This window comes from Vanellus vanellus (assembly GCF_965231255.1).
Source record: "Vanellus vanellus genome assembly, chromosome: 22".
Classification (NCBI taxonomy): Eukaryota; Metazoa; Chordata; class Aves; order Charadriiformes; family Charadriidae; genus Vanellus; species Vanellus vanellus.
This window is the reverse complement of record NC_138927.1, coordinates 5,622,555-5,650,245: the sequence shown is the minus strand read 5'-3', so window position 1 is coordinate 5,650,245 and position 27,691 is coordinate 5,622,555. Positions and strand designations below refer to the sequence as shown.

Below are 27,691 nucleotides of genomic sequence, written 5' to 3'. Positions count from 1 at the left end.
GCTGCTTAGGGCTGTGTGTTATCCTTGTATTGGGGGTGACTCCCAAAATCCTGGTCCCTTACCTCTCTTCTCGGTGATGGCAGGTCACCAGGCAAGTGGCCCAGTGCAAGTGTGCCAAGAGATTTCAAGTGGAGCAGATCGGCGAGAACAAATACCGGGTAAGGCAGAGGGGGGCCAAACGCTGCCCCGACGGCACAAATCCTGTTCCGCCTTCCCACCCCGGGAGGGGGCATCACCGACGGGGTGCCCAGCCTGGCGGGGAGGGGGGGACTCCCGGGGGCGAGACGGAGACCTCGTCCCTCCGGCCGAGGTGGCTGAGCCGTGTTTGCCCAGCGCCGTCCTCGGCCCCCAGGGCGTTCCCCGAATCGGGAGAGCATAAAAGTGGCCCTGTTCTGGGGCAGCCGGCCCGCCGGCCCCGTCAAATGCCGCATTCACTCCGCCGGCAGCCGCCCTTGAAGTTTTCCTCGTGGACGAGTGTACCTTTCCGCCTGTGTTTTTCTTAGCTCGCTCCCGAAGAAGGGAGAATAATTTCCTTAAAGAATCTCTTTGTAACGAGCTCGCTGTTTATGTTTCAAAGCGTTCACCGAGGTGAACCGGTGAAAGGAGCCGGCAGCGGAGCTGCCCGCTTTCCTGCCCGCTGGTTTTGGGGCCGATGCTCCGGCCGGGAGGAGCCGAGCCGCAGCGCTCCCCCTCTTCCCCGGCTGCACCGGCCCCAGACTCCCCGAGCTTCTACCTTACACCCAAATAGCATAAACCCCACAGATTTCTAACTACCTGCAGTTAACGGTTTTCATGATTATTGCACTGTTAATCCCATAAATGTTTTTCTTGTTTTTCTTTCCCCTCCTCTTCCTTTCGCCTTTCCTTCCCTGCCCCCCCCCCCCCCCCATCCCTTCTCCCTCCGCACCTCCTCTCCCTCCGTAGTTCTTCCTCGGCAATCAGGTACAGTTTGCCTTGCGATGCTGTCTCTCACCTCTTTTGTTTGTTTGTTTGTTTTTTAACAAACGTGGCTTTGTGTGTCCGTGATGCTGCCCTCTCCTTTGTTGCTGTGGGAGGATGTCATCTGTGAGCGCTGCTCAGCAGAGCCTGGTACAGAGGGGTGCCTGAGCTGGGGGGGGGGCACGTGGAAAAAACACCGCATTGGAAAAAAAAAAAAAAAGGGAAAAATTCGATGGAAAAATCCAAATTGGCCAAAAATGGCGAGATTTTTCTCTCTGTGGCTTCTTTCTTGCATACGTGGGGGATGTTGGTGGTAACCAGTGGCAAACGGCGGTGCCCTGCGGCAGGGAGCGGCGAGATACTGATGGGCTCCTGCCCGGGGACTGTCCTCCCTCGGGGACCGGCCAGCCCGGCTGAAATCACAGGGGTGCGCTTACCTGCCAGGAGGGCTGTACCAGGCTCTGGGTGGGTTTGGATCGCAATCGCCATGGAATGAGAATGCCGAGTCCACCCCTTTAATCCCGTAGGTAGCGATAACTAAACCCTCATCCCCACTGCACCCACTGAGTAACTCCTAACCGGAGCCGGGCTCACAAAACCCACGTGTGTCCCCGTTCCTGTCGTGACCCGGGACGAGTGGTGCAGCGTACGTGAGTGCCGGCTGGTTCGGGGACCAGAGCTCTTATTTTGTTTTAACGGCACTGGAGCATCGTGTGTCGTTACGATGCGCTCGCTGCCCCCGCTCAAACAGAAAAGCATATTTTTTTCACGTGAAGTGATGGCGGCCCACCAAAAACGTGCCCCAAAAAGAAACAAGCTTGGATGTCCAAAGTGAACGGATCCAAGAGAGCTCTGGCTTAATTTAGGCAGCGATCATAGAAACGCTTTCGACGGTAACTAAAAAAATCAGGTAAACGTGGCAGTGGAATTGAGAATTGCCTTGTCCCTGGTTTTCCCTGGCGCAGAAGTAGCTCTTGAAGGACACCTTACATAGAGCCCGGAGAGAGGGAAGGCAGCTCCCCTGCCCTCCGCCGTGCCGAGCTCTTTCGCCGCCGCGCTGGGGCGAGCACGTTTAGGTAGGAGCCCCGAGCAGGGAGACGCACCGGCGCACGGTCCAGGGGGCCGCGTCCCCGCGGGAAGGAGGGTCGGAGATGCTGCTACCTCCGCCGTGACCCATCTCAGTGTGGCTTCGCACTCTCTGTTTTCATTTCATCTCTTGGGTTTTGCGTTCTTATCCACCCAGGGAAAATGTAGCTGCCTTTTTTTTTTTTTTTTTTCTCTTTTTTTGATCATTCTGAAGATGGTCGCGCTTTCAAAGGCTGCTTCCCTTATCTTCTCACCACAGCAGGTACTCGGTAGACCTGGGTGCGGCGCTGCTACATCCGATCCAGGCTCCCGGTGTCCCGCACCGGCTCTGCCGAATTCCCGGTGCCTGGGGCTTAGCTTTCCAGGAGATTTGGGGAACTTTGAAAACCAGACACATGCTTCTGATTCAGGGGGCGCTCGTTTGATATTGTGGGCGTTTAAAATCACTAATGAACATTGCAATCACTAATCAACATTGCTGCGGGATTCCTGCCCGGATTCCCATCACTCTGCACTCACCGAAACATCCTCACTGGGCGATCTCTGCGGCGGGGGCTTTCTGGCTGGTGGGGTCAAGGCTGAGGCTCGGTGACGATCCCTGGACTTCAGACTTGATGATGAGAGGTTTCTCGCTCGGCGGTGACGCGGCACTGCTTGCCTCGCTGGTTCGCCGGCACTCGGTGATCTGAATCAGCCGGCTCTTTCCCACGGGGGCTGCACCAGGAGGGTCGTTGCGTTGCCAGCCTCCATTTCCTTCACCATCAAAGGAAAAAGGACAATTTTGGCTGAGAAAACCCATCCAAAGACCAAATTGCAAAAATCTCATTTGCTGCTCTAATAAATTCTCCCTTTCCAGCTTTAGAACTAAAGGATTTGAATGGTTGCATCATCTTAAAACCACGCAGCAGAAAAACTCCTGTAAATTGGTACCAGCCTGAAATTATTCCAGAAGAACCTACCTGGAGAAACCTTAAAAAGTATTCAATAGCTCAAGAAAAGCATTTGGTGCAGCCCGTTGCGGGAAGGAGCCGAGTGTCCCCTTCTTGCGTCCCCCTTGTCTGAACTCTTTCTTGCCTCCGCAGTTCGGCGATTCCCAGCAGCTGCGGCTGGTCCGTATCCTGCGGAGCACGGTCATGGTCCGCGTCGGCGGAGGATGGATGGCCCTGGATGAATTTTTAGTGAAGAATGATCCTTGCAGAGGTAAGGCAATTCCTGAGTTTTGTACAACGGGGTTCTTCTCGCCCAGTGAGGGGGGGTTGAGAACTTGTCCGCTCTCACTGTGAATGACCAGATGGAATGGGAGTGGGTCTGGGTTATCCAAATAACAGGCGGGAGCTGGAGAAAACGGATCCAAAGCAAACCGCAGAACTTAAAGTCACGAGATTCGGTGATACTGCAGCAAATCTCGCAGCGTTCAGCCGGGCATCTTGGGAGGAGAAGAGGGAAGAGTTGTGTTTCTTGGTTTTAAGACCGCAGCGAGTGGAGCTGCATCGCCGCGCTGGGGCGCTCGGCTTCCCGTTGAAGTGGTTGGTGCGTACGCGTGGCTCTGTGGGTGATGGAGCAAACTTCGGAAAGGTGACCTCAAAGAATTCAAAAGGTTCAAAGCCAGAAGGTGGTAAAATCCTGGTCTGAGACATTCTGGGGAGAAGATGCTCCGGCCCAGGATCTGTGAACTGCCCCTCTGGGCTGTGGCCCCGGGGCAGTGACGGTCCGGGCTGGTCCTAGGGAACGCGGGGACATTTCTCCTGGGACTTTGAACTATTTGATTTCTCTGATGCATTTCTAATACGAGTTTCCCCAGTTCATTTGCTGTCTTTAGAGCAGCAGCGTAAGGAACTAGTTTGGGAACGCCGAGCTGTGCAGGACCGTGCACCTTAAATACCTCTTTGCAGCGAGAGCTGCAGACGGTGCCGGGTCTTCCTCTAGTGCCTTAAAATTACCTTTCTTCCCCCAGCTCTGCCCGTGAGAGTGGAAACGTGACCCTCATTTTTTTCTTTCTGGATTGCCACGTGCCAGATCTGAGTTGTAAAAGGGCTGCATTTAGGCATCGTTGTCCGTGAGCTGTTCAGGGCCGGGCTGGATTTCGTTGGGGGATTTTGAACACTGCATCCTGCCCTAAGCGTGTCGATAAGTGTCACCTGGCACAAGCGTGTCCCAGGGATTGAGCAGCCCGGCGGTGAAGCCAAAAAGTTGTTTCAGTTCAGCATTAATGCAGGAAAACTCAAGTGCAAGAAGCTCCCAGGTGAACTGAGCTTAAGAAATCACAGCAGCACATTAGAATGGAAAAAAAACCTAAATCTTGGGGGTTTAGGGCTTGAGCAGTGTTTGCTGGAGCTGGTTTGGTGGGACAGGTTTGGAAGGGACAGTTGGGATGACACAGACCAGGGTCACTTACCGTGGGCACGGAGACCCAGGATCGCCTCCTTTCCGAAACCTCCAGTCTTGAGGTTTTATCACGCTGAGAGCTTTTGGGATGGAAGCGATGCTCTGCTGCGGCCGGCCGAGAGCCGTGACCAGGGGACAGAGTAGGATTAGCAAGGGGGATGGCCAGGAGTGAGGGGCATCAGGGGGCAAGAAGGCAGGCGTCTGGCATGTTCTCCCATCAGAAACGCCGATCTTTGCTTCACGCAGCCGGGAGCCCTCCCAGGAGCATCCATCCCCCGGTGCGGTTGGCGGGGGGACAGTGGGATGGGCGGCTCTGCTCTGGCAAAGAGGAGAGCAGGCACCCACGAGTGGGGACCAGAGCCCTTCTTTCTGCCCCGTTGGTTGCTCCAGCAGGAAAGGAGCATTAAATGTGCAGCCCACTGCGTATTTTGGAGAGCTTAGGTCTGTACTCCATATGTCCCCGTCTCACTGGGGTCTCCGAGATGTTAATTGCTTCGGATATGTCTTCTTCAAGCTGCTGCCTAACCGTTCCTCGCTCCGGCTGTCTAACGGCGGTTGCTGAAAGCAGCGTGATTTACAGCGCGTGCCGCTTGCTTTGGGCAACCTTCGGGGTTTTCCAGCTCCTCCGGCCTCCCCCGGTCGTGCTTTGCGGCAGCGGTTTTACAGCGCTGACATGGAGCTTATTTCCATCCCTTGGTTATCTCGGCGTGGCGCTTCCCTTCTGCAGTTGCTTTCATTGGCTTTCTGGTCCGTCATGCGTCGCCTCTAAAGTCGCTCCCGTGTCCGTAGGGCTCGGCGCGTGCCCTTGCTCTCTGTTCGGACGCTGTGAGTATGAAATATGTTGGAGCTGAAGGCCACAGACCGTGTCCCTGCTGGCTTGCCCAAGGGAGACCCTCCAGCTCTTTGGGGCATCAGGATGAGAATTTTAAAGCTCACTTTTAATGGGTGGTGGTCATTTCTCTCTCGCCTCTCCCCCAAAATTGGTGAAGAGCTGCCCAGAGCTGTGAGAGGGGAGAATCGCAACCCATCAAAGCTGCTTTTACTATTTTTAAGCTACGTTAAAGATGACATTGGCCACTGTTGTAACACGCCGTATTTAAAGGCCGTCGGCATTGCTTTCCCTGAGACACTGGCGAACAGTAGAGCATCCAGCATGAATTCGTGGGCCTCGGGCAGCTTTTAACCAGCCAGTTTCTCAAAGAGCCGATCCGTGGCAGGAGGTGGTTGGTGGTTAGGGCAGAGCAAGAGAGCCGGGACGTCTCTCTGCGCCCGCTCGCCCTCGGAGGTGGGCTTGGGGAGACACCACAAGGACACGTCCTCCAACCACTGGAGCCTCCTGAGCCGCGGTGTCCGTGGTGGCTTCACGCAAACCTCACGTCTCCTCTCCTTATGTCCCCTTCCAGCGCGAGGACGGACCAACCTTGAACTCCGAGAGAAATTCATCTTGCCGGAGGGGGCCTCCCAGGGCATGACACCCTTCCGATCGCGAGGCCGAAGATCAAAACCGTCCTCCCGGGCGGCCTCCCCGACGCGATCCAGTTCCAGCGCCAGCCAGAGCAACCACAGCTGCGCCTCCATGCCATCCTCTCCCGCGACTCCGGCCAGCGGAGCCAAGGTGGGGTTCGCGCGTGAAGCCTTCCTCTTTCTTCTTCTTTAGAACCTGGTGGCCTCCAACCCCGTCCCGGTGAGATGAGGAGCTGCAGGAGGTGTATGGAGGAGGAGGAGGAAGGTTGGGGAGCAGGGGCTTGATGGTTACTGTCATCTCTAGAAGGCGCTCACGGTGTCTGGAGGGAGAACCCCGCTGTCCAGGCGGGATGGGGGGGAGGGACGGGGCAGGACAGGCTTTCAGCCCGAGCTGAGCACTCGTGGCCGGAGGGTCGCCGGCTCTCGCCGTGCAGCCGAAGGCTCCTGGTCCCCGGCTCAGGGCTGTGCCGCAGCCGTGGTGTCCGGCTGGCGCGCAGGAAGAAGCCATCGCCCATCGTCTCCCCTTTCCCACCACATCGTCTGCCCGTGCATGTTTTATTTCATCGTCTGTTTGGGTTTTTCCCCTTTATTTTAATGTAAATATTCCCTGTTTGGTTCTCGTTTCATTTTAGTGCCATTTTCCCCCATTCCAGATACTTTTCCGTTTTTTTTTTTTGTTGGGTTTTTTTTTTCACTCACTTCCACCTCTTCCTCCCCCCTCCCCTCCCCCTTCCTTGGATTTTCCATTTCACAGACTCCACACCACTTCTCTCGATGTTATGACAAACCCTGGTTGATAAACAGTAAAGCGGGCACCCCCCTGAGGGGATTCGATTATTCCGACTTCCAGCTCTCGAGCGCCGAGGTAGAGTATGGTCTCGCAGCCCCGAGGACCCGCTGACAGGCCGGAGTGCCGCTGGCACGGAGAAGTCCTGCTCCTTTGCCTGTTTTAACGCTTTCCTTGTGGTAGAGCAGCGCTTGTTAGCACCGCTAACGCTCGGACTGTCAGCGTTTTTCATGGGTTTCTCACTCGGATTAAAAAAAACGTCCACTTTAGAATAAAGCGCAACGGCTTGCGGTTGGCTTTTACCCGCTTTCGAACCAAGAGAGGGACCTTTGTCCTCTTGTGCTTGAAAAAGCAAAAAATTGTCAAGCTTTCATAGCTTTTAAGCCTTGAAAAGCAGCCGTGTTTGGCTTTCGAAAATTGAAATCCAGCAGCCGAGTGGAGACTTGAAAATCAGCTACAGCGCATGCACAGTAACCACATCGCCTTCATTTTTATGAAGCGCTTGTATTTATCACCGTGTTGAAGCACGTACGGTACGGTGTGTCCGGCGCTGTCACCGCCTTGATGCTCCCAGGAGGATAAATTCGGGCTGAGGCTTTGATCTCCCTAAAGCTTCAGCCTCTTCGTGGACTTTCCTGACCCTGTGAATCAGTGCTGGGAAATAATACCTGGCGCATCGCGGTGATTCACTGAGTGGTGGTGTGCGCTGGCGAGATAACTGCGTCTCGCTCGGCGGTGCTTTCGCGCAGAACAGGAATTATTTTTAAATCCTCAGAAGGTCAGGAGCACTTCCCCAAATTGCCCTAAATTGCCTGCTTGCTGCTGTTAACTCCTTTATGAAATAGGCTCGAGGACGAGAATCGAAATCTCTGATGATGAGAACGGTACCTTCGCAATCACGTGTTAACGGATTTTAATTCCCCCCGGCGCCCCACGGGGAGCCCGCTGCTCAGCTGCCCCTCTCCCACCGCCCCCTCCCCCGCTGCAGCTCCAGTTTCGTGACATTGCAAGATTTCTAAGTTTCCCCAAAATCACCAAATTGCAGGGGACGGAGGGGAAACCTCTCCAGCCGTTGCTTTAAAGCTCATTAGGAAAATGCCCTGCGGTATCAACGGACGTCTGTCCGGGGATGCAGCGGGGCTGGAGCCATCCCTGCAGCGCGGTGTGTCCCTGGGGGACAGGGGACACGGCCGGCAGTCGTTTTCCTGCAGCGCTGCCCTGAACCCAGAGCTTTGGTTGGCGTTTAGAAACTGGAGCTGCCCTTTCCAGCTGGATCCAGGTGCCCTCTCCCGCCCGGCACCTTCCCCTTCGCTTCCTTCCGCGGCGGCGGGAGCAGAGCTGCCTGTTGTGCTGCTTCCCGCCGTCCCCACCGCCTCCATCTGCCTTTGCAGCATCTTAAAGGTCAGGAAAAGCACCGTTTCAGGACACGACTAAGGCTGATTCGCTGTGGTTTGTGTCCCCGTTTGGTGGCTGGTGCCACCTCTTGGAATTCCTCTTGGAATTTGTCTGCCCTGGGGGTGGGGGGTGCGTGGACCTGCCCGCGGCACCGGCGCCGGGGCGACGTCCCTCCAGCTCGCAGAATGACGCTGCCCCGCTGCCTCCCCAACACGGGATGCGTTTCTCAAGACACTGCGTTGTATTTGACCTTCCAAAATGGTCCTGAGCTGCTTAGATGCCAAAACACCTGTTTTTGCAAGATTTCACGTTCCCTTTGTGGAGCTTTCGAGCCCCGATGATGCTGTTCTCCTCCGGACGGACGGCAGCTTTGCTTTTATTCTTTTTCCAACAAATAGCTGTGCGTCAGCCTGCAGCGCGCAAACTGCCGTTGCCCTCCAAATTATCAGGATCCGGGCGGTTTTCTTTTTTATTAACCGCTGCTGAAACGACGGCTTGTCTTCTCCTTGACCATTAAGATGGGCGTCCCTTAAATATCAAAATCTTTTTGCCGAGGTAGTGAGCTCGGATGCGATCTTGGCCCATTCTGGCCCAGGTGACAGCTAAAAGATGCTCTGTGTGTGTTTCTCCCCCTCCCCCCCCCCAAGGTGACCCCCTCCGCGGGCAGCAAGCTGAAGCGACCCACCTTCCACTCCAGCCGAACCTCCCTGGCTGGGGACACCAGTAACAGCTCCTCACCAGTCTCTACAGGTGCCAAAACCAGTCGGGCAGGTAAGTTAGGTGCAACGACCAAAAAACCTCCTCCGACCGCTGCTGTTCCTACGCGGTTGCTTAAATTGGCAGAGAAAATATTAAATATCTAAGGAGTGAGGGAGGGAGGCTGATGCCCACCGCTGTGTCCCAGCCTGGGAGAGGGGACGCTGCAGCGGTTTTAGAACCATAGAATGGTTTGGGTTGGAAAGGACCTTAAAGCCCACCCAGTGCCACCCCCCTGCCCTGGGCAGGGCCACCTCCCCCCAGCCCAGGTTGCCCCCAGCCCCGTCCAACCCGGCCTTGAACCCCTCCAGGGATGGGGCAGCCACAGCTCCTCGGGGCACCCTGCGCCAGGGGCTCAGCGCCCCCACAGGGAGATATTTCCTCCTGATACCGCATCTCAATCTCCCCTCTTTCCATTTAAAACCATTCCCCTCATCCCATCACTCCCCTCCCTGATCCAGAGTCCCTCCCCAGCTCTCCTGGAGCCCCTTTAGGCACTGGAAGGGGCTCTGAGGTCTCCCCGGAGCCTTCTCCTCTCCAGGCTGAACCCCCCCACCTCTCCCAGCCTCTCCTCCCAGCAGAGGGGCTCCAGCCCTCCCAGCAGCTCCGGGGTGCTTTTGCGGAGTGAGGGTTTGCTGCTGCTTCATTAAAAGCTCGGGAACGAAGCGGTCCTGATGCTGAACCCGCCGTTTCAGGGGTGCTGGGCGGGTGGTTGAAAGTGGCCGGTCGGTCTGGGGACGGGGAGGAATCTTCCTCCTCCTCTTCTTCCTCCTCCGCCTGCTCACGGACTCTCTGGGCTCCCCTCGCAGATCCTAAAAAAACAGCCAGTCGTCCCACCAGCCGCGCCGGGAGCCGCACGGGCAGCCGGGCCAGCAGCCGGCGGGGGAGCGACGCCTCCGATTTCGACCTGCTGGAAACGCAGTCGGCGTGCTCGGACACTTCGGAGAGCAGCGTGGCCGGCGGGCAGGGCGGCTCGCGCCGGGGCATGGCCAAACCCTCCAAAATCCCAACCATGTCCAAGAAAACAACCACTGCCACCCCAAAAACTCCAGGCCCTAAAAGATAATACTGTACCCACGCCCTCCTGAAAGAAAGAAAGAAAGAAAACCCAACCTGTGTCCGATTTTTAACCCTTCTACGTACATTGGATGTATATTTATTCTAAATGGGAGAAACTATATTGTTAAAAGTGTAAAAGAAAGTTGTGTTATGAAGCTGCCTTATTTGGGTTTTGTTTTTTTTTTCCTCCTTTTTTGTAAGTTACTATTTTCATGTGAATATTTATGTAGATAAAAATTGCCTCTCGGCGCCCCCTGTTCAGAGAGGGGCCTGGAAAACTGAAATGTGGGAGAGAAAGTTAAAAAAGAAAAAAAAAAAAAAAAGAAAAAGAAAAAAAAAAAAAGGAAGCAAAAAAAGGTCAAGATGTGAAAGTGTAAAGAAAAACTAAAATATAAATAGGATTTCTGCGCGGTGCAGGGTGCGAACCTGCTTTATCTTTTAGGATTGTTTCCTAAATGCATCTTTATAAACTTAACTTGCTGTCTCAGCAAGGTAAATTATATTTAAAAACAAAGACCTGAATCCTACAGTGTTCAAGGAACTCTCTTTTTTTGTAAATCACAGATACCTCAACCAGAGAAACATGAGGTGAGGGGACTTGGGGCTTATGTTTCCATTATTATTTTTTTTTTTTTTAAAGCTATGTGGTTTTACCTGAAGAAAGCGGAGTTTGACTTAATAAAATTTGCACACACTACAGCGAAGGTCATGACAATTTGCTGTCTCGAAAATACTGTCCCGGCAACTTCGTTTTTAAAGAACAAACAAATGGTGGTGGGTTTGGGGAGGGGGTTCACGCCGAAGCCGGCCGGAGGAGAGCACGCTGGTAAGATTGCAGGTCGGGATCACGCGGATACGTCCCTTAGCGGTGGTGGGTCCTACAGATTAAGAGGCTTCTTCTGGATCGATGGCCTAAGAGACCGACCCAAGATGTTCCTTACAGAATCGCTATTTATCTGCATCTCTTTTTTTCCTATTTATTATTTAACTGGTCATTCCACTTCCAACCAGGCTGAGATTGATGTGACCTCTGCTCCTAGAAGAAATCTGGACTTACACGCACAGTCGCTTGTCCTTGAAACGAGTCTCACCAGCACACTTGCTACAAGTCCTGTCTCGCTTTTGTACGCTATTTTTTCTTTGTAATAAAATCAAACTGACCAAGTGACCAGGAGACGGGCCGGGGGAGAGGGCTCTCCAGAGCTCCTGTATTTATTAAATATTGTTCCTCTCCGGTTCTGACCGTGTTGCTGTGTGATTCTCTCAATTGGTTGAAATTGAGGCAAAACTGAAGCTCTACCAATGAATTGTTTAAAAACCAGACACATTTTTGTATTAAAATTGCTTGCGGTAATAAACAATCTTGCCTCCTACTTTATTCCGCAGTGTTAGCTTTGTGAGTACGGGAGCCGGAGCTCTTCATCCCGTGCGGGGAGACGATGGCTGTGCCGGACACGGGGTGTCCCCGCGGGTTTCCTTGCAGAGAGGACCAGGGCACCACCAGCCCCAAAATTAAAAGACTCGGGGGGGTGTGTGAGTGGGTGCTGGTGAGGGTGTGCGGTGGTGTGGGTACCCACTGGTGAAGTGGGTGCCCACCAGTGAGGATGCCAACGAGCGAGGGTACCTGTTGGAGTGCGTTTGCCAGCGAGAGCGCCTGGTGAGGTGCATGTTTGGTGGAGGTGGGTGTTGGGGAGGTGTTCATGAGGGTGGGTGTCCATGGGGGTGGGTGTACAGTGTGAGGACCCCCTGGGGGGGGAGGGGTGACCATGGGAATGGGTGCTGCTGAAGTGGGTGTCTGTGAGGGTGGGTGCACAGGTCGGGTGCCCGTGGGTTTGGGTGCCCATGGGGGTGGATGCCCATGGGTTTGAGTGCCCACAGGGGTGAGCATCCATAGGGGTGGGTGTCCATGGATTTGGGTGTCAACAGGAGTGGGTGCCCATGGGTTTGGCTGTCCACGAGGGTGAGCATCTGTAGAGGTGGGTGCCCATGAGGGTGACCATCCATAGGGGGGGTGCCCGTGGGTTTGGGTGTTAATGGGAGTGGATGCCCATGAGTTGGAGTGCCCATGGTGGTGAGTATCCATAGGGGTGGATGCCCATGGGTTTGGGTGTCAATGAGGGTGGGTGTCTATGGATTTAGGCGCCCACAAGGGTTAGCATCTGTAGGAGTGGGTGCCCATAACAGTGAGCATCCCTAGGGATGGGTGCCCATGGAGGGTGGGTGCCCCTGGGTTTGGTTGCCCACGAAGGTGAGCATCCATAAGGGTGGGTGCCCATGGAGGGTGTGTGCCCATGGGTTTAGGCACCCACGAGGGAGACCATCTGTAGGGGTGAGTGCCCATGGGTTAAGCATCCATGGGTGTGAGCGTTCATGGATTTGAGCGCCCATGGGTTTGGTTGCCAACAAGGGTGAGCATCCCTAGGGATGGCTGCCCGTGGGTTTAGGTGCCCATGAGGGTGAGAGTCTGTAGGGGTGGATGTTCATGGAGGGTGGGTGCCCGTGCCAGCGAGCATCCCTAGGGATGGATGCCCATGGGTTCGGGTGCCCACAAGGGTGAGCATCTGTAGGGGCTGGGTGCCCATGAGGGTGAGCATCCCTAGGGATGGGTGCCCATGGGTTTGGGTGCCCACGGGTTTGGGTGCCCACGAGGGCGAGCATCCCTAGGGATGGGTGCCCATGGGTTTGGGTGCCCACGGGTTTGGGTGCCCACGAGGGCGAGCATCCCTAGGGATGGGTGCCCATGGGTTTGGGTGCCCACGGGTTTGGGTGCCCACGAGGGCGAGCATCCCTAGGGACGGCTGCCCACGGCTTCGCTCACCCAGCGATGCGCCCCGTGCCCGCCGGGCGGGGAGTGCCGGGGCGTCCCGGAGCCGGGGCCGGGGCGGCGCCGCCGGCGGGACCGTCCCTTTCCCTCGCCCCGCCGGGGCGGGCCGGGACCGTGCCCGTGCCCGGGGCCGTGCCGCACCGCAGCGGGCGGGCGGCGGCGGGGGTAAGGAGGGGGCCGGGGGGGGGGGTCCCGGGCGGTGCCGGTGCCGGTGCCATGGGGCCGGGGCTCGGGGCGGCGGCGGGCCGGGGTCCGCTGGGGGCTCTGGCGCTGCTCTGGGCGGCGGCGGTGCTGTGCCAGTTGGGCAACGGCAGCGTCCTCCGCCGCCGCCTCCACGCCGCCGGTTTCCTGCAGCGGCGGCTGAGCGGCGGCGAGCGGCGGGACGTCCAACGGGAGATCCTGGCCGTGCTGGGGCTGCCCGGGCGGCCGCGGCCCCGGACCCCCGCCGCCGCCCGCCCCCCCGCCGCCGCCGCGCCGCTCTTCATGCTGGACCTGTACCACGCCGTGGCCGGCGAGGAGGAGGCGGAGGAGGAGGAGGAGGAGGCGGCGGTGTCGCGGCCGGTGCTTACCGGGCTCAGCACCCAGAGCCCCCCGCCCGGCAGCGTCGTCAGCCGCGCCGACACCGTCGTCAGCCTCGTTAACATGGGTGAGCGCCGCACCGGGGGGCACCGGGAGGACCGGAGCCTGCGGGGACACCAGGGGGACCGGAGCGCACCGGGACGACCGGAGCCGGGGGAGTGGGGGGGGGCACTTAGGCGGCTTTATCAGGAGGGACTGCAGCAGACCGGGGTGCACCGGAGGGACCGGAGCCTACGGGGGAATCGGGGGGTACGAGCAGGATCCAGATGGCTTGGGCAGGACCGGGACCGAGGGGACCAGGGCAGACCGGGAGGACCGGGGCAGACCGGGGTACACGGGCAGGATCAGGGCGCACGGGGGGGACCGGGGCAGACCGAGGCGCACGGACGGGACCGGGGCAGAGCGGAGGACACGGGCAGGACCGGGAGCGGAGGCGGCGGGCTGAGCCCCGCACAGCGCAGCGCATCTCCCCGGGGCGCTCGGGGTTGCCGCCCGCAGCTCCCGGGAGGCACCGAAGGAGGAGGGGGGGGATACCGGGGAGCCGCGCACGGCGGGACGGGGCGGCGGCGGCCGCACTTGCCGGGGGTGGGCATCTCCCGGAGCCCCGCTGCCAGCCCGGCCCGGGCTACCGGACTGCCCCCCGGCCAAACCCCGCCGAGCGAACCTCCTCCCTGACTGCCGGTGGGGGACCGTAACCGCTGTACCGACGGCTCCGGGCACCCCTCGGTCCCGGGGGGGCTCCTTCGGTGCTCAGAAAAGCACAGAGCTGAGCTTAATAACGGGAGGAGAGCGGCTGTGAGGGGGACACGGCGGCCGTGGGGCTGCACTCCCGGTGCTGGGAGGGAGCCGCTGCGGTCCCCGGCCGGCTGCGCACAGCCTCGGCCCGAAACCCGTCTCCGCTGGGGAAAGGGGATCTGGAGAGGGGGAAAGTGGAGCTGGAGAGGGGGAAAGGGGAGCCGGAGAGGGGGACAGTCGCGCAGCGAGGGTGGGCTGAAGGTCAGCGGGCTGCGACCACACCGGGTCAACTTGGTGAGCTTGTCCCCAAGTTGCAAGCAACTGGGCTGCTTTCCCCCAAACGCTATCTCCATCGTAACGCGGCGGAGGGAGAGTGGAATCCACCACGGGGTGAGACAAGCTCGTCCTGCTCCAGAGAGCCCCGTTGCCCACCCCGCATTCCCCGTTTCAGTGGGCACACAGGAACTGGCCGCGGAGCGAGTGGGGCACCAGGCAGGGCAGCAGCTCTCGTGGCAGCAGCAGGGTGGACCGAATTACCCGCGGTGGGACACTGAATCGCGGTTCAAAATAAAATCCTCAAGGTGGCTAATTATTGCTAGAATCCCGTCCAGCTGGTTGCTGAGCAATGCCGGGCTCCAGCCACTGTCCCATTTGCAGCCGGTTGCGTGAGCGGCAGTGAAAGCAGAGCTATTTCCAGCCAGCATCAGTGGGGCCATGAGCATTTGGGGTGCAAGGGGTTCCCCCACCAGGGCAGGCACTGGGGCGGTCTGAAGCCAGCAGGATGAGCAGACCAGGCGTTCGGATACGGCGCTTTCCTCTGCCTCTGCTCGTTGCTTGAAGGGGTGTTTGGGTGTCCCCGTCCAGGCCAAGCGCGAGGCTTTTGGGGAGCATCTGTGCAAATGTTGGGGGACGAGGTGTGGGGCAGGGGATGTTAGTAGGCACCGAGCCGCGTCCTGGCCCACGAGCTGCAGACATGGCTGGTGTCCCGGGCTCGGGGATGCCTCCGCGGAGCAAGGCGGGATTCGGCTGCTGCACCATGGCGTGCCAAAGGGTATGTGATGGGATGGTGTCTCACCATGGCACTGCCGAGGACCGGCCAGGGCCCCTTTCCTCCCCTGCACCCCTCCAGGCCCTACATGGGGTCCCCCACAACCTCCTCTGAGCATCGGAGGAAACCCTCCCCGGGGAGCCTGAGCAGGGAGGGGACCCGCACCCTCGGGAGGAGGTATGGGTGAGGGAGGGCTGTGGAGGCGTCTCTCAAGTCCTCTCACAACCCCTGGACCACAGGTGGATGTAAAGAGGGCAGGGACCCCCAGGGACAGACCCTGCTGCACCGGGCGGTGGTCCGGAGGCACCCGCGGGAGCAGGCGCCCAGCACCCCGCTCCCATCCGGAGGCTTTGGGGCTGCGGGGGCTCAGCATCCCCAGGAAGCCAGGACCGAGGGAGGCGATGCTGGGGCCACCAAATCCCAGCGGCTTCAACACTTAAGGCCACGCAGCCAGGCCGGGATGTTCGGGGGGAGGCTGGGGAGCCGTGCAGGAGGTGTCGGTGCTGGCGCCGCTCCCCTTCCCGGTGCTCCCAGAGCGGGCGGGAGAGTTGGGGAACACAGTTCCAGCCTTCAATTTGAATGGCTTTGATTTCTGAGGCTTCGTCAGCCCCTTCATGTTAATTAAATAAATTTTTGTGGGTGAAGGCTAGCTTTCATTTGCATGCATAATTGGCTGCACAATTACCCTGATGGGACATGCAAATGGGGTAAGTCGGTGCACCATTGGGCACTTGGACCTCTTTGCTCCCAGCCACCTCGCGGAGCCCTGTGTGAGCCGGGCCGGAGCGCGGCTCCCAACGGCACACCTTTTTCCTGGGAAGGGGAAATGACAAACCACCCGGTTTGGGTGGGCAGAGCGCCCTGCTGGCCTGGGCGGGCAGCGGGACTCGGGGGGGGGGGGGGGGGCGGGGAGGGGAGCAGCGAGGGCCCTCAGGCGATGGGTGGCCACCGGGCACCTTCGGTTGGGTCTGGTGATGCTGGAGCCACCCATCCCATCCTGCTCGCTGCCTCTCGGCGTGGAGATAAAACTCTTCATATAAGCCTGAGCCGTGCTATTTCCGTGCGCTAACTGAAGCGGTCAGGTGGGCTGTATTTTTAAGCCTGGGGTAAGGACGGGCTTTGAGGTGTCTTCTTGGCCGGGGCTGAGCCACCAGCCGTGAGTCACGGTTACGCGCAGGGTATAATCAGGGAGCAGAGAGGTTTGTAACGGGAAGGCGAGGAGGAGGCTTGGAAGGCTGCAGTGTGACCGAGCCCCCCCCCCCCCCCCCCCCCCGACCGCCCGTCGGCACCACAACACACACATCCTCCTTTTCCCTCCCCGGCGTCCACCGCTGCCCCGGGATGTGGCCGTGTTTCCCCCGCGGCTGTTTCGGCTGAAGCAAAGAGGCAGCTCTACCCGCGGCCGGACATCTTTCTGGCAAACCCCGACTTTGCCGGATTTGCCTCTTGGGGAGCACCGGGGGAGGAAGGCAGGGCAGCGCTCGCTGCCACCGTCGCAAAAATAGCTGCAGTGCCCTGGGTGCTGCGAGAAGCCGCGAGCGCGGGGTGGGAGCTCACAACCTCTTTAATTTAAGGGAGTTGGGGTGTGCTGCTGCGCTCCCCGCGCTGGCCGAGCATCGCCCACCTCCAGCCTCGGTGCCCAGGCGGGCGCTCGCCTTCGCCCCCGCGCAGTTACCACTCAAATCCAACCACTGGCAGCAGCAGGGGCAGGATTTTCCCACTCCTGACTTCATTTCGCAGCCGTCTGTGCCTCCTCTGGGCAGCGGCAGTGTTTTCCGGCAGCGCGGGAGGAGCCCACGCGGAGGTGTTGGTGCTCTGGTCGCATCCGCCGTGCGCGTTTTAAATGGGCAAAGCTTTGCAAATACAGTCCCCTGAGGTCCACCTGCGACACTGTGCTCTCGGTGGGCTGTTTGCAGGGCTGGGGGAGCCGGGGGAGGATGCAAGGGGTGGGGGACACGGCTGCCTGGGGGTGCCTGGTGCTGAGCCCTGTGTCCTCCAGCTCCCGATGTTCACGTTGGGAGGATGGAGAAAGCGCTCGTGAGATGAAGCAGGAGCCTGGCAGAGACTCAATGGCATTTCTCAGAGTTTGGGATAAGTCTTGGATCTCTCCCTGCCTCGGAAAACCTCCGGAGCTTACTTTTTTCCTGCTTGCAAATGAAGGACAGCATCTTCCTTGCATCTCCTTTAAACCTATTTTAGGAGTCAGAGCACTTGATGTGGTTGAATATCCTGGCATTTCCTTTTAATTTAGTGTCTGAAATGATCGTGGGGACCATTGGGAGCAGCCAGGACCAGTAATTACAACTGATGCGCAGTTTATAGAAACAGAGAAAGTTTACGATGAAAAAGCGCGGCTAAAAATAAGGAAAGGCAGGCAGCCCCGTCGCCCCATCTCTGGGAAGAGCGCGGGACCACGCAGGGGCTGGGAGAGAGTGGGGGGTCAGCCCAGACGGAGCTGGACACCCCCTGCCCGGGCTTCCATGGCCCCAACAGCCATTTATATACGTATATAATTTGTTTTAATTTTTTTTTTTGGGGGGGGGGGGGGGGGTGGGAGCACCCGGCATAGTCGTGGCATTCAGTTTTGGGGAAAGACGCAGCAGCTCTTCGGGGCGAGACGGTGAATGCCAAAGGAGGGGGCAAGGAGAGCGAAGAGCTTGGGTTGGGTTTTTTTAGTGCGTCTCATCCGCAATCCGGATAATCCGCCCACAGCTAATTGAGGGTTGGCGGTGCGGCTGACTCAACCCGCCTCGAATCAATAGCAGGTTCCCAGGCGCGCCGAGGTCCCGGCCGGCCGGGGGGGGGGGCCCATCACCCACACCCCCCCCAGCACCAGCCGCATTTTAGCACCCGCTTTTCTGCCTGGGCGAAGGGCGCTGGGTGCTGGTGGGATGCGACACGCGCTTCCCCCGCTGCCAGGTTGTAATTTTGCAGTCATTGATAATTTTGCCAGAAAACACGGTGATATTAAACGTCCCCCCAACCTGCTCTTTGCTGTTTGCCAAACGCCGGTCCCATCCCCATCGCCCTCCTCTGCGGCACCGACCCCGCTGGCACAGGAGGGGATGCTTCGCCCTTGGTCCGGCCCTTCCGAGGGGGGTTTCACCCTTCTGCTCCACAAAATGGGGGAGAAAGCGGCGATTCCTCCCCGTCTCTCATCCCCAGTACTAGGCAGCTTGCTATTAAGTTCTGCTCATTTGGTTCATCAAGGTGTACAGCTAATTGTGGTCCCCTTCAGCATTTCTCACCCCTGCCCAGGGCTTCCCTCCCCGCCAGCTCACCCCCTCTCTGCCTTCATCCCCGCTCTCCTCCATCACCTCCGCAGCGTGCGGATGCGAAGAGTTCATAACAAAAACTGCTGCTTTAGCAGAGGTTTTCACCTTTCTCTGGGGCTGAAAATCACCCCGGGGGCTTTTTCTGTGTCACTGGGTCCCTGTGACCTCCGTGGTTCTGCCACAAAACTCCCCCCGCCCGTCCCTGCACCAACGTCCACCCAAATGGTACTGCAGCATCGCTTGGCCAAAGACACTCGGCAAAGTTCACGGTGGTGTCTGAGCCGGTGTTTAATCTCGTTGGGTCTCACCTGATGCAAAGGGGTGACCCATGAAATACCCGGGTGACAGGCTGGGGAGCTGGGGGGGTTCAGCCTGGAGAAGGGAAGGCTCCGGGGAGAACTTATTGAGATCTTCCAGTGCCTAAAGGGGCTCCAGGAGAGTTGGGGAGGGACTTTGTACAAGTGATAGGACGAGGGGGAATGGCTTTGAACTGGAAGAGGGGAGATTTAGATGAGATATTAAGAAGAAATTTTTCCCTGTGAGGGTGGTGAGTCCCTGGCGCAGGGTGCCCCGAGGAGCTGTGGCTGCCCCATCCCTGGAGGGGTTCAAGGCCGGGTTGGACGGGGCTGGGAGCAACCTGGGCTGGGGGGAGGTGGCCCTGTCCAGGGCAGGGGGGTGGCACTGGATGATCTTCAAGGTCCCTTCCAACCCAAACCGTTCTGGGATTATAGGAAAATACCTGAGGGGACACCACTTTGTACCTGGGTGTCCCCTGGGCCGCCTGCAGGACCTCCCACCGGGGGTTTATCGGTTGGGGGAAAAACGAAAAAATAAAAAAAAAAAAGAAGGGGATTCCTCTGGTTGTGTTTTGAGGGGATTTAAGGATTTTCCAAGAGCCATGAGGCCTCAGCGGCTTCAGCAGCATCTTTAATGGCCCAGGAGCATGAAACCATCAGCGAAAGAGATGAAAAAGTGCAAAAGGGCCGAGGAGCCCCCCGAGGGGCTGCAGTGGGGTTGGGGGGTCGTTGTCCATCCCCCCGAGGGGGTGCGCGGGCCGGATCCGGCTCCCCGCAGCATCCTCCCGCCCGCCCGCAGCTGGCCGCCGGCCGGGGGGCAGGAAGCACTCGCCGCATCCGCCCCTGCCCGCCTGGCCCCGGGCTTTTTTTATAACATAACTTGTGGTGAGCCCAGTAGCTGGAGGGAATGTGGGTTGTTTTTTTTCTTTATAAAAAGAAAAAAAAAAAAAGGAAAAAAAAAAAAAGAATTAAAAAAAACCCCAACCCATGGACGCATAAATTGAAATCTCAGTGTTCGGGGTGGGAGAGATGCTCCACGCTGGTTCCCCTGTAGAAACGGGGGCGGCAGCTTTATGGTGTATTAAATTTTGAATGTTCTTTCCCCCCGGCATCGGTTAAAAATTGCATTTAAAAACACGCGTTTTTATTTCGTGAATTATTTGTTTGTTTTACTTTTAGAAGTAAGCGCCGGGTCAGATTTGTTACCTTGCTTTCGTGCCTGAAGCGGGAGGAGCTTTAATCACTTCAGTTATATTCAGTCATGGCAGCCGGGAATATTTTTAAAGAACAATTTGAAGAAAATAATTACATATTAGAGAAACTGTGTGGGGCTGCAAACTCGTAAAGAAAGAAGGTGTTTTTTTCTTTATGGACTTAATTAAAAAAAAAAAAAAACCACCAGATTTTTCCTTTCCCAACATGCACTACATATTGCTGCAGAAAGTAGGTATTTTCAGTAAAAAGCGAGGTTTTATTTTTACAGAGCAGTGACCTGACAACCCCCCTCCCCACCAGTCTCCCGTTGGCTGAAAATCTTCACCTTTCAGCAGCCCAAAGCCTGTGGGGGAGAGGGGACCTGTGACACCCGGCGACGGCCCCGGTGAGCCCCAGGCTGTCCAGATTTTGTCCCCTGAGCACCTGCAGCAAGAAAAACTTCCAAAACCCCCAATACCTGCTCGCACCAATCCCACCAACCCCCAAAACTTTGGGCTTTGGGTGGGTTTTTCACCCTTTGGAGGAGCACAAAGGGCTGCAGCCGCTGAACTGCGGCACGAGGGGCAGCTTCTCTGTGCGCCCACCAGCGCCCACCCTTCATGCTTTATATTTTATTATTTTTTTTTAATGAATAATAAAGAAAGAGGGCCGGGAGGCCGGTGGGTTTGCAGCAAAATAAAGTCGGGGGCGGGGGGAGTCACATCAAGTTCTCAGGAGAGGAGAGATGGGAATTTGCGGCAGCAGCAGCCCAGAGCTCAGCGGGGCGAGGGGCCCGGAGTCAGCGGGGTTTGTCCCCAAACTGGGGGCAAATTGGGTCGGTGGGACTCGGCCGGGGGGCTGCAGGCTTTGATCAGCCCATCGGGGTGGGGGGTGGCGCAGCAAGCGCCACCGCAGCCCGGCACAGCCCTCCCTGACCCCTTTGCTCGGCAGTCGAGCAGGACCGGGACATCTTCTCCCCGAAGCCATACTGGAAGGAGTTCAGATTCGACCTGACCCAGGTGCCCACGGGCGAGTCGGTGACGGCCGCCGAGTTTCGCATCTACAAGGCGCGGGGTGTCACCCGCCACGCCAACAACACCCTCCACGTCAGCATCTACGAGATCGCTGCTGAGCACTCCAACAGGTGATGGGGACGGGGTGGGGGTGAGGATGGAGGCAGGGAGGAGGATGAGGATGGAGGCAGGAGTGAAGATGGTGGGGATGAAGATGGTGGGGATGGGAATGAAGATGGTGGGGATAAAGATGGTGGGGATGAAGATGGTGGGGATGAAGACGGTGGGGACGGGAATGAAGATGGTGGGGATGAAGACGGTGGGGATGAAGATGGTGAGGATGGGAATGAGGATGGGGATGGGGATGAAGATGGTGGGGATGAAGATGGTGGGGATTAAGATGGTGGGGATGGGAATGAGGATGGGGATGAAGATGGTGGGGATGAAAACAGTGGAGATGGAGATGGTGGGGATGGAGATGGTGGGGATGGGAATGAAGATGGGGATGGGGATTAAGATGGTGGGGATGGAAATGAGGATGGGAATGAAGGTGGTGGAGATGGGGTTGAAGATGGTGGGGGTGGGGGTGAAGATGGTGGGGATGGGGATGGAACCCCCCACAGGCACCAGCCCCAGCACTTTGCCTTCCCACCAGCATGCAAATGCCGAGGGAAACAGCGCTGCCGCAGCCGGCTGTTCCCACGCTTTTCCACTGGGCAATGCCACACCCCGACTTTTCGGTCAGGACTGGGAGGATGCTTTTCCCAGCACAGCTGCCAGGGTGCCACCATCATGTGCGGCACAGCCGGAGGCACTGGGAGCTGCTGTCCTAACCCTGGTGCACCAGGACCTGTACGGACACAGGCACCGGGAAGTCATTTCTGTGAATTATCACCCTTTGGGTACTATTACTCACCTACTCGTTTTTTTTTTTTTTTTTCCCATTTCCACAGGGAGTCTGACCTGTTCCTGCTGGATGTCCAGGACCTGCGTGCCGGGACCGAGGGCTGGCTGGTGTTTGACGTCACGGCCGCCAGCAACCACTGGTTAGTGGATCGCAAATACAACCTGGGGCTGCGACTCTACGTGGAGACGGATGACGGTAAGCCTGCCCAGCCTACCTACAGTGTCTGGGGCCAAATCCCCAGGAACTGGAGCCCTCTCGTCTCCCCTCTTGGTGCCAGGATGGGCAGCAGGGGTGGGGGGTTAGGGCTGCCGTCTTGCTGCGATTTTAAATTTCCAGCTGTGATGGAGAACAGCAGATGCCAGAAGTCGGCAGAGCTGGGTTTGCAGGCAAGCTGGGATGGCAAAGCCTCCCAAAGGCATTAATGCTAATGGGGTTCCTGGTGTGGGCTGTAATAACCCCATTAGCGCTTAATGAACTCCTTACCTGGAGGGATCCTCCTGTACCTGGCGGAGCATTAACCCTCTTCTCGCCAAGGAATCAAATCTGCTCCAAAGGGGCCATTTGCAGAGGGACATAAAGAGCATCTCCGCTCCCACGGGGGCAGAAATCGCAGCCGTTAATGCCCCGTCCATCCCCTTCTCTCCCAGCACACCCAGCTCTCCTCCCCGGTGGCGAAGGGGAAAATCGGTCTCATTTGGTTTTAATCCTTGAATTGCTCTGTGTGACCATCGCGTGGTGGTGACCATGCAGGACGAGGCTGTACCACCTCTGTGAGCTCCCCATCACGCACCCACCGGGGGCCGGAGTGGGGGGGCAAGAGCGGAACGGGAACCGCTCGGGATGCCAAAGCCACAGGTCTCAGCTGAGACCCCACCTTGATTACTGCCTCCAGCTCTGGAGCCCCCAGCATAGGAAAGACATGGACCCGTTGGAGCAGGTCCAGAGGAGGTCCCGGAGATGCTGGGAGGGCTGGAGCCCCTCTGCTGGGAGGACAGGCTGGGAGAGGTGGGGGGGTTCAGTCTGGAGAGGAGAAGGCTCCAGAGAGACCCCAGAGCCCCTTCCAGTGCCTAAAGGGCCTCCAGGAGAGTTGGGGAGGGACTTTTTACAAGGGCATGGAGTGATAGGATGAGGGGGAATGGCTTTGAACTGGAAGAGGGGAGATTTAGATGAGATATCAGGAGGAAATTCTCTCCTGTGAGGGTGGTGAGCCCCTGGCGCAGGGTGCCCCGAGAAGCTGTGGCTGCCCCATCCCTGGAGGGGTTCAAGGCCGGGTTGGACGGGGCTGGGAGCAACCTGGGCTGGGGGGAGGTGTCCCTGCCCAGGGCAGGGGGGTGGAATGAGATGATCTTCAAGGTTCCTTCCAACCCAAACCATTCTATGATTCTATGAAATTTCCTGTATTTTTTTCTCCTTGCTTTAACTGAATGAGTTCATTCTGAGAGCAAACCGGCGCGTGGTCCCGTCCCTGCAGGGCACAGTGTCGACCCGGGCTCGGCAGGGCTGCTGGGGCGCCGGGGACCCCGCTCCAAGCAGCCCTTCATGGTGACATTTTTCCGGGCGAGCCCCAGTCCCGCGCGCGTTACACGGGCAGCCAAGTCCCCGAGGAGGCGGCAGCCCAAGAAGACGAACGACCTCCCACATCCCAACAAGCTGCCGGGAATTTTTGGTAAGAGCTTTGCGGGGTGAGAAGCGGTCCCTATGGAAAAGACAGGGATCTGCCGCTGCCGTGATCAGGAGACCTTCTGCTAGTACCTTCTCTTGCAAGGAATCCCAATTTTGGCCCAGAAATGCATCCCCCCCCAGGGGAAGCGGAGCTGAGAGCGCTGGGTTTGTAGGGTTGGGGTCAGTTGCAATTTGGGAAGTGCAGCAGGTCTGAGGTGGGGGTGCCCTCCAGGTGATGGGGTTTCGTGGGGATTTCAGGATACCTGAATATTGGACTTTTTGCATCGTTGCCCTTGGCTTTGAAGCCACCCTTGGAGGGCATCACCCGGGAGTGTGTCACAGCCCCGGGAGTGTGTCACAGCCCCGGGAGGGTGTCATGGCCTTGGGAGGGTGTCATGGCCTTGGGAAGCTGCTCAGGCAGGAGGAGAGAGAGAAGCCCCAGCTCTCCATAGCCCATTTATCTTGGGAAACCCTCAAAGCCAACTCCACCTGGGATTTAGCCCTTCCCAGACGGAATCCCCTCCTCCCAACATTGGAACAGTGAATTTCAGGCCAGTTTGAACCTTCTTATCCCTTTGTGCAACCACAGCCGTCATTCTCCTGGCCTAACCCCAACCACGCGGGCTGTTCAATCCCACCCTTGAGTGGGGGTGGCCGTGGTGGGAGGGGTGGTCAGGATGCCGCCACCGCGGGATTGACCCTACCTGTCCCCTTCTCCCGCAGATGACGTCCACGCCGGGGATGGGCGGCAGGTCTGCCGGCGCCACGAGCTCTACGTCAGCTTTCAGGACCTCGGTTGGCTGGTACTTGTCTACTGGGAGAAATAAATGCACAAAAAACCCCATCGCCCCCCCTCGGGCTCCCTCCCAGCCCGGTTTCTCTTGCCCATGAAGCGATCTGCGGTGTGTGAGCAGTGCGGGGCAGCCGGGAGCTGCCGCAGCTCCATGCTGGGAGCTGGGAAGGCAAACATGAACTGCCACAACCCCAAACCCCACCGGTGACCCCGAACAACTCATGGCTCAGGCCAAAAAAATCCAAATAAACCCTTGCTGCTGGCACAGCTGCCCGGGGAGGAGCCGGCGGGGTTGTTTTTGCAGATGGGGAATGGAGGAAGGGGTGCAGAAAGGGTGAAACCAATGGTGTAAACCCCCCCTTTCTTTTTTTTTTTTTTTTTTTTTTTTTTTTTTTCCTTTTTGCAGGACTGGGTGATCGCCCCGCAGGGGTACTCAGCCTACTACTGCGAGGGGGAGTGCGCCTTCCCCCTGGACTCCTGCATGAACGCCACCAACCACGCCATCCTGCAGTCCCTGGTCAGTGCAACCCGCAGCGGCAGCCCCGGGAGGGGGACACTGGTGGCCCTGGGGGAGCAGTCAGAGCCCAGAGGGTCCTGATGGAGCTGGATTTGGGGCTGAGTGTTTAGGTCGGAGGGTGCAGTTTAGGTCCATCTCCCACCGTCGGTGGGTGTGTGCACATCTGGATGGGGGCTCCCCTTAGAGCCGGGGGGAAGGGCATCGTGTCGCCCGAGCATCCTCCCTCACCAGCCCTGCGCGAGGGTTTGGTCCGAGGCCCCATGAAGCACCGCCGGGACTCAGCGCCCAAACGTTGGGCTCAGCATTTTCCAGGCAGGAAAGCTTTAATGTCTTTTTTTTTTTTTTTTTTTTTTTTTTTCTCCCCCAAACCCACCCCGCATCCCAGCCGGTGCTTTAATTTCTGGAATTTCCTGCCCTGTGAGTGTTTGATTTCCCAATGGCAGAGTCACACCGGCTCCGGTGTTCGCGGTTAATTACAGGGAGCGCCGAGTCCTCGGCCGAGCCTTTGAAGGTGTCGCCTGGTGGGGTTTTAATTTTGCATTAACGATGCTGCCAGAGGCCCCGTCCGGGGCTGGGCACGATCCTGGCAGTGGCGGGGAGGGGTCCCCTTCCCCCCTACACCCGCCCATCACCCCTAAACCCAACGCTTTTCCCAAAACGGAGCCCTTTTGGGCAGGATGTGAATCACCTGGCGCCCGGATCCGTCCCTTCTGGGAAGCGCCAGGGCAAACGCGGCCGGGGAGCCGTGCCAGCCCGGGCCGGTGCTGCAAATAGCAGGGTTTGACAGCAAAAACACCGGACTTCCGAACTGGGAGAGCTGGGCTGCCCCTGCAATAAATTAATCGCACATGTCGGATAAAGCCGGCGAGGGCTGCGTGCGTCCAGCAGCCCGGGAGCCTCCCAGCTTATGCTGTACGGTGAATTACTGGGATAATGCGTGTCCTGAGCAGGGGATGAACGAGCCGAAGGAGAGTTGCGTTGAGAAAGGTGTTGTGTACTTAAGGCTTTAGTGCAATCTGTTAAATTTGGGGCGGCGCTGAAGCCCTGAAGGAAAATATTGCAACAGCATCCAGCACCCCCCGCCCATGCCGGCAGGAGACCCGCGCTGCCCTCATTTGTTTTTTTTAGCTCTTTGCCTATTTACAGCGAGAAAAGGGCCCAGAAATCCCAAATTAATGAAGGGGCTGCCCGGCCCGCGCAGTGCCACCCCGATCCAATATAAACTGCAGCAAGGACTGCCCAGAGTTTAGAATAAATATTTTCGCAAAAAAGCTGGAAATAATCTCCCCATTCACCCGGGCTTTTTGCAGTTAGGAGCTTTTTTGATGCTTTTTCTTCTGCCCGGAGCCACGTTCACCAGCACTCATGGGCTCCATCCATCCATCCCCCCAGGTCCACCTGATGAAGCCCGAGGCCGTGCCCAAGGCATGCTGTGCCCCCACGAAGCTCAGCGCCACCTCCGTCCTCTACTACGACAGCAACAACAACGTCATCCTCAAGAAGCACCGCAACATGGTGGTGAAATCCTGCGGCTGCCACTGACCACCGGGTCCCGGTCCCATCCCTGAATGTCCCATCCCCATCGGGGAAATGTGACGCTGGGCTTCTGCTGCGTGTGGGGAAGGGGAGTTTCACAGGCTGCACCGCAGCAAAGCCCGTTAATAATAAATAATAAAAGTAAATCCCCCCCCCCCCCTTCCTAGAAGCGGATGTAAATAATATAAAACTTTTATTCTCTTACTACACTTAATGAGACACAGTCATATCTATACATACATACATATATATATATATATATAGGAAAGAGAGGATTTGGGGCTGGTTCCGTCTCTGTGTTGTTGGGGCTGATGTGTTTTCCCCTGGGGCACAGGCTGCTGCAGGCTCTGGTGTTCGCAGAGGCAGTTTGGGCTGAAGGGTAATAAGGACAGGGGAGGCGGCAGGCGAGTTGCTCTGGGATTGAGAGCCCTTTTTAGCCATGTATGTCTAACTAACCCACCTCTACCCAGCGCTTTTAATTCCCTTAATGAAAACACCATCAGCCAATTAAGTAGCTGGCTGACTAACCCGTTCCTGTTTACTTAAAGTTCACGAAACTCAGCCAGTCGGAAAAAAAAATTGAAATATCCATATTGAGCTATGGCACTGTTATAAAATAAATGCCGAGTTTGGAAAGTAAACACGTAGTTTCTCTTGCTGTTTGTTTTTTAATAAATGTCACGGCACAGCGGCGCTCTGTTGGGCAGACGGGATTTCGCAACTAAAAAAAAAAAACCCAAAAAAACTTGGGATCGGCTAAAATTGTACCTATTTGCTTGAAAACGGGCCCAGCCAAAGTGTCGCGATGTGAGTTTTAGGTCAGGCTGTGCCTCCCCGGGCGGGAGAGCGGCTGCGCTCACCGGTGGATCCTTCCCATGGGCTCACAACAGGACCGCGACCGCACCGGCCCCGGGCAGCTCCCCTGTGCTATTTGCACAATTAAGTTATTTATTTGCTATGATTTTAAAAGGAAAGGGCCTGGGCTGTTTCTCAGCTCGGGTACCCCGGGAACCTTGCGTCACTAAACAAATAACGAACCTGGTGTAGCCAAATGCGAAGGAAAAAAAAAAAAAAAAAATCCCAATAAACCCACCAAAGTAAGAAAAGATCTGCTCCCTGCCGATGCCTGGCTTACCAAGAAAAAGTCTCACTTCTTTGGAAAGATTTTTATCTGCCAACTAATTCCACATGAAATCCAGCTCAGGATGCCATCGTGGCCCCGTGCGACGTGCTGCCTTCCGCAGAAAGCCCAGGGCTTCCGTCCACTCCCCCGTCGAGCGAGCGCTCTCCCTGGTGTCCGCAAGGAATGCCTCCACAAATTTGAGATTTAAACAACCAAAAGGAGGGAGCGAGGAAGGGAACCGCCAGGCCGGTTTGTCTGTTTGTCAGGTGTCACGTCCAAGCGCCCGTTGTCTCACCTTGGCCCAGTCGTAGGGCAACG

General features: G+C 57.5%; 2 protein-coding genes across 2 annotated transcripts in view; both read left to right on the top strand.

Annotated features, from left to right (window-relative positions):
- Nucleotides 1–11,244, top strand: part of MACF1 (microtubule actin crosslinking factor 1) — a 146,877-nt gene extending 135,633 nt beyond the window's left edge. The window contains exons 94-98 of the mRNA XM_082494162.1: nt 84–158; nt 3,108–3,225; nt 5,814–6,025; nt 8,704–8,827; nt 9,622–11,244. Of these exons, the coding sequence (XP_082350288.1) occupies nt 84–158; nt 3,108–3,225; nt 5,814–6,025; nt 8,704–8,827; nt 9,622–9,878 (786 nt within the window). The 3' untranslated portion in view covers nt 9,879–11,244. The remainder of the gene's footprint in view (nt 1–83; nt 159–3,107; nt 3,226–5,813; nt 6,026–8,703; nt 8,828–9,621) is intronic.
- Nucleotides 11,245–12,911: 1,667 nt separating this feature from the next.
- BMP8A (bone morphogenetic protein 8a) lies at nt 12,912–26,303 on the top strand (the record flags this gene model as incomplete). The annotated part of the gene is made up of 7 exons (XM_082494213.1): nt 12,912–13,341; nt 20,774–20,966; nt 21,789–21,937; nt 23,214–23,408; nt 24,128–24,207; nt 24,604–24,714; nt 26,107–26,303. The coding sequence occupies 7 exons, from the start codon at nt 12,912–12,914 to the stop codon at nt 26,254–26,256; spliced, it is 1,308 nt and encodes a 435-aa protein (XP_082350339.1). The 3' UTR covers nt 26,257–26,303.
- Nucleotides 26,304–27,691: the final 1,388 nt, after the last annotated feature.